General features: G+C 38.2%; 1 protein-coding gene across 1 annotated transcript; it reads left to right on the forward strand.

Annotated features, from left to right (window-relative positions):
- The first annotated feature begins 295 nt into the window (after positions 1–295).
- Positions 296–6,300, forward strand: LOC106589984 (uncharacterized). Its single transcript, XM_014180459.2, has 3 exons — positions 296–483; positions 1,981–2,175; positions 2,659–6,300. The coding sequence occupies exon 3, from the start codon at positions 2,863–2,865 to the stop codon at positions 4,576–4,578; it is 1,716 nt and encodes a 571-aa protein (XP_014035934.2). The 5' UTR covers positions 296–483; positions 1,981–2,175; positions 2,659–2,862; the 3' UTR covers positions 4,579–6,300.

Consider the following 6,300-nt stretch of genomic DNA (forward strand, 5'->3'; position numbering starts at 1 on the left):
AGAGTCCCGAGTGTGGGAACAAACATAGTCTGTCCCATGGTTGGATGAAGAAGGTTTGTTGTCAATAAAGTACGCAGGAGTCATGAGGCAAAATAGCAAAATGCATAAGAAAAAATTTAGAATTTAACGCTTGGTGATTGTTGTGGAACGTTTGGCAGGAGCTTCAGTGATGAAGACTGCTAACTTGCTGATGTTTCACAATATGCCATGGCCGTCTCAGTCACCAGGTCTCAACACAATTCAACACCACCATCAACAAAACACCAAATGATGGAATTTCTTGTGGAAGAATGGTGTCACATCCCTCCAATAGAGTTCCAGACAGTTGTAGAATGTATGCCAAGGCACATTGTAAGAGCTGTAAAGAGAGAGGGAGTGGAGAGAGAACAGGCAGAACCTGATATGTAAATGAGCAGAGCAAACAAAAGTAACTTTCGACGACCGAATGATCATTCAGACTCTGTTTCTATTGAGAGATAAAAGGTAAGACAACGAATGTTATGTGTATTCTTATAGTTGATGATATTGTTATGTGTATTAATATAGTTGATGATATTGTTATGTGTATTCATATAGTTGATGATATGTGTATTAATATAGTTGATGATATTGTTATGTGTATTCATATAGTTGATGATATTGTTGTGTATTAATATAGTTGATGATATTGTTATGTGTATTCTTATAGTTGATGATATTGTTATGTGTATTCATATAGTTGATGATATTGTTATGTGTATTAATATAGTTGATGATATTGTTATGTGTATTAATATAGTTGATGATATTGTTATGTGTATTCTTATAGTTGATGATATTGTTATGTGTATTAATATAGTTGATGATATTGTTATGTGTATTAATATAGTTGATGATATTGTTATGTGTATTCATATAGTTGATGATATTGTTATGTGTATTAATATAGTTGATGATATTGTTATGTGTATTAATATAGTTGATGATATTGTTATGTGTATTCATATAGTTGATGATATTGTTATGTGTATTCATATAGTTGATGATATTGTTATGTGTATTAATATAGTTGATGATATTGTAATGTGTATTAATATAGTTGATGATATTGTTATGTATTAATATAGTTGATGGTATTGTTGTGTACTCATATAGTTGATGATATTGTTAGGTGTATTCATATAGTTGATGATATTGTTATGTGTATTCATATAGTTGATGATATTGTTATGTGTATTAATATAGTTGATGATATTGTTATGTGTATTCATATAGTTGATGATATTGTTATGTGTATTAATATAGTTGATGATATTGTTATGTGTATTCATATAGTTGATGATATTGTTATGTGTATTAATATAGTTGATGATATTGTAATGTGTATTAATATAGTTGATGATATTGTTATGTATTAATATAGTTGATGGTATTGTTGTGTACTCATATAGTTGATGATATTGTTATGTGTATTCTTATAGTTGATGATATTGTTGTGTATTCATATAGTTGATGATATTGTTATGTGTATTAATATAGTTGATGATATTGTTATGTGTATTCATATAGTTGATGATATTGTTATGTGTATTAATATAGTTGATGATATTATGTGTATTAATATAGTTGATGATATTGTTATGTGTATTAATATAGTTGATGATATTGTTGTGTGTATTAATATAGTTGATGATATTGTTGTGTGTATTAATATAGTTGATGATATTGTTGTGTGTATTAATATAGTTGATGATATTGTTATGTGTATTAATATAGTTGATGATATTGTTATGTGTATTAATATAGTTGATGATATTGTTATGTGTATTCATATAGATGATGATGTTGTTATGTGTATTCATATACTTGATGATATTGTTATGTGTATTGTGAGCAGACCAAGTACCTTGAGGTTGCTCTAAAGCGGAAAGGTGGAATAAACGAGTCAGGAAAAAAAAAAGTTCTCTATTGAGGTATTTCTTTCTTCTTAATCACTCCAAGACAATCAAGGATTATCTCCCATGGAAAACACACATCTTCTTCTTCACAAGAACAAGGTACATAACGAGAGTATCTTTAAACTGTGACACAAATCACAGGTGTGTCACCGCCTTAACAATCCGTCCGTGGAGAGCTCCCTTCGGATGGTGGCCATTCCCCAGAGGGAGTTTGTTCCCTTCGTCTCCCTGTCGAAAGGTAGGTCCTCTCCCTTGGAGAAGCAAACACTTTTTTTTCTTCTCCCCTCTCTTTTGTAGGGGAAAGAGAATAGCTCATTAGTACCATCAGCTGTGCTTAATTTCCTCTGATCACCTTGACTCACATGCCAGGCTGGGCTACTGTCCATGGGAGCAGCCTGCCCTCTGGTGGTCCTTCCACAGTAATCACATAGTTTCTTATTTTACCTTTATTTAACTAGGCAAGTCAGCTAAGAACAAATGATTATTTTCAATGATGGCCTAGGAACAGTGGGTTAACTGCCTGTTCAGGGGCAGAACGAAAGATTTGTACATGGTCAGCTCAGGGATTTGAACTTGCAACCTTTAAATTTCTAGTCCTACACTCTAACTACTAGGCTTCCCTGCCGCCCCAAACTGTTGATGATATTGTTATGTGTATTCATATAGTTGATGATATTGTTATGTGTATTAATATAGTTGATGATATTGTTGTGTATGAAAGACTTCAGGAGAAATAGTTGGAAGCACCCCCGTGGAGAGGCCAGTACCAAGTTCTTCTGACCACCCCCACTGTGGTAAAGGTTGCTGAGAGAGATACCTGGACCCACCTGTCGCACTGCAGTTCCTGATCCAGAAGAAGATGGGGTCTCACCAGTTCCTGATCCAGAAGTAGATGGGGTCTCACCAGTTCCTGATACAGAAGTAGATGGGGCTTCACCAGTTCCTGATCCAGAAGAAGATGGGGTCTCACCAGTTCCGGTGGTGCAGTGTTGCCCTCCTCTGCGTTAGCACAGGAATGCTAATAAGAACAGTAGGTTGTCCTCTTGTGGAAAAACTGACAGAGGGTGAGATAAGTCCCGAGCCAAAGGGGCCAATGCAGGCCCGGAGTAGTGGCCCAGAAGTAAATGGTAATGACAGAATGAGTCCTGAGTTAAAGGGGCTATCACCGGCCCAGAGTAGTGGCCCAGAAGTAGATGGTAATGACAGAAGGAGTCCTGAGCCAAAGGAACCAACGCAGGCCTGTAGTAGTGGCCCAGAAGTAGATGGTAATGACAGATGGAGTCCTGAGCCAAAGGGACCAACGCAGGCCTGTAGTAGTGGCCCAGAAGTAGATGGTAATGACAGAAGGAGTCCTGAGCCAAAGGAACCAACGCAGGCCTGTAGTAGTGGCCCAGAAGTAGATGGTAATGACAGAAGGAGTCCTGAGCAAGAGGGACCAATGCAGACCTGTAGTAATGGCCTAGAAGTAGATGGTCATTGTAGAAGGACAGCCCTGCTGGGACCTCACCAACATGAGGACAATTTGTTCTTATCTGGAGCAGAAATTGTTGCCAACCTGACTTCCAAAGAAAAGGACTGTTGGGTGTGTGGGATGGGTCCGGTTAAGGTAGGGGCAGGCTTGCCACTTATGGGAGTCCCAATAGGGGTAAACTTTACTATAGCATTGGCAGGAAAAATACCTTTTAATACTATGACCAACAATGTTAAGGTATATAATCAACCCAATGTATCCTATTACCTGAGACCTGGTAATGTCACAATCCCACCCATTTCAGTGGCTGGGGTGATGACTGCCCCTTGGTGTATTAGAGGATATGGAGACCACCATTTGGGTGAATTGAAATGTAATTGTACTATGAATCTTAATGGATCAAATGCTTGCAATTTAACAGTAATACAGGAGAATGGTCAGGCAGATAAGGAACCATTTAAAATGTGGGTTGACAAACATAGTACAACTCTGAGAGGAGCCCCAAATGGCACCTATTGGCTGTGTGGTAAGATGGCTTACTATAGCCTGCCCTTGAACTGGGGAGGTACTTGTACTGTTGGGTTTGTGGTGACAGCTATGAGAACCGTTCCAAATAATGAGAGGGATCTGATGGCTCTGTTTAGAGACTACAAACTTCCTGGAATGAGGAGAGATAAGAGGTCTCTAGCTGACGTCACTCACGCTCAGGCACCTGCCTCCAGGTTCTTTGGTGTGTTTTTCTCTGCGTATGGAGTTGTATGTGCCCTAGACCAAATGCATGACATCTCTAGACACAGAGAGAAAATTGGCAATGCTAGTAGAAATGCCCTGAAACAATTGAATGGGGAACTAAAAGAATTGCTTAAGTTAGCTCTACAAAACAGAGAGGCTCTTGACTATCTTCTGGCAGGTCAAGGGTGCACTTGTGTAATCATTGGCGATGAATGTTGCATTTTTGTTCTCCCAGATCACTCTTCTAATGTGACTGGTCTTGCAGAAAACATTGCCACTGCTGCTAAGACAAATTCCCCAAAGCCAGAGTGGATGCTTGCAACTTGGTTGGAATCCCTGTTTAGAAGTTGGGGTTGCAGCGGTGGCTGGGCTGCAGCGTGCAGAGTTTTTTGCTTAGTTTGCCTGATTATTATTAACTATATATTATTATTTTTATAAGGCTATCTGTGCCTCCTAATAGTAAAGGCTAATAAGATCTCAGCAGCTTTCATGTTTAATGCTCCTTTCAGAGGACGATGGGACTGATGAGCTGTGGACTCTGGATGAGCTTCCATTTCCCCCTGTAGAGAAGGATGATGAGTAATGATTGAAGGTTGTTTTCGTTTAACAAAGTTAGAAGGTAATGTCATTGAAAAGACAGCACCAACTTTTGAAGGGGTGTCCACATACTTTTGACCATGTAGCGAACAGTGGTTCGTTTTTTTAAAGTTGCAGCATACTGCAGCACAGCTTGCATGGTGCCGCAGAATTCTATGGCACGTTATTTAAGTGTCAGCCACTGTAACCATTAATGCTAGTTAGTGCTAGTTTGACCAGCAGAGGGTGTCTTTGAGAATAATTTGATAGCCTTCAATAGTGGCTGTACTAGAGCATTTATAACCTTTTTTGTAAGAACATAGTATACGGAACTGATTTTAAGAAATTTTTCTTAATTAATTTGATTAATATTATGCTGCTTCTATTCCAAGAAAAATGAAAAACCCTCTGGGTTTCCGTTAGGATGGAACAGAAAATATGGCGCTGTACAACACTCTAATTGTATAATTGTAGTCTAACCAAAACCCAAACAGAGATTCAATGAAAATAAAAATCTCATTGACTAATCAAGACCAGTCCACATGCTTGTCTCAGAGCAGCGAAAACGGCGGGTAGGCTATTGCTTCAAATCCTATTGCTTCTAACAATATGCTCCTTAAATAAATGAGACCTACACCACTTTTAACAGCACAATACTCAACACTAGTGAGACTCATGTCGCCTACGGTAGACCTACAGTATATCAGAAAATATTTTTGTTCAATGACGTGACTGCCAATAATTACATATGGGTCTCCCGGTGGTGGCCGGCACAGGTTTCAAACCTGCATCTGTAGCAATCTGCATCTGTAACAACCTGCATCTGTAGCAACCTGCATCTGTAGCAACGCATTTTACACTGTGATGTTGTGTCTTAGACTGCTGCGCCACTCGGGAGGCCCCATCCAATCAGGAGGCCCCATCCACAAAGTATCAAAATACAGAGAGGTGTTGGTAAAGGTATATTGTCCTGCTAACAGCCCATAATGGGCTATTATAACACTGTACATGGTGTCCAGGTCAGGATAATCTAAACATTTCTTTATTAAAGACTATCAGAAAGAATGTTGGTACTTATTTATTTTGATCCAAAGCCATGAATGAGGTGCCGGGGCTATATAACTGTCCCATCAACTTGATAATATATAATGATATTTTGGAGATTATTTCATTTTCAAAAAAAGAATATCATGGAATATAATTGAGCTTTTTAGTTTCTCCATGCTTGTCTCATAGCAGCAAGAAACGGTGCTGAAATAGCATCACTCTAATCACAGTCAGAAAACAGTTGAAGAAACTTGCGTGGACTTATGGAAAGTCTCGGTAAGACATGTTACATATATATATATATATATATATTTAAGTTTGGCTATTTACAAGCAAAAGGTACATAAAATATTGTTGCCTACACCTCACAGCCTGCTATAGTGTTTACACAATAATTCACTGTTGCCTCCTTTTTCAGGAATCATGGCTCGAGATTTCTTTGAGGAAGAAATCATCAAATCATATGCTGGACCCTATGTCAGAGAGGTGTTTCTGGGCCAACATAATTTATTTCATTTTTAATGTATTTTTTCTCGT

Source organism: Salmo salar, chromosome ssa06 (assembly GCF_905237065.1).
Source record: "Salmo salar chromosome ssa06, Ssal_v3.1, whole genome shotgun sequence".
Lineage (NCBI taxonomy): Eukaryota > Metazoa > Chordata > Actinopteri > Salmoniformes > Salmonidae > Salmo > Salmo salar.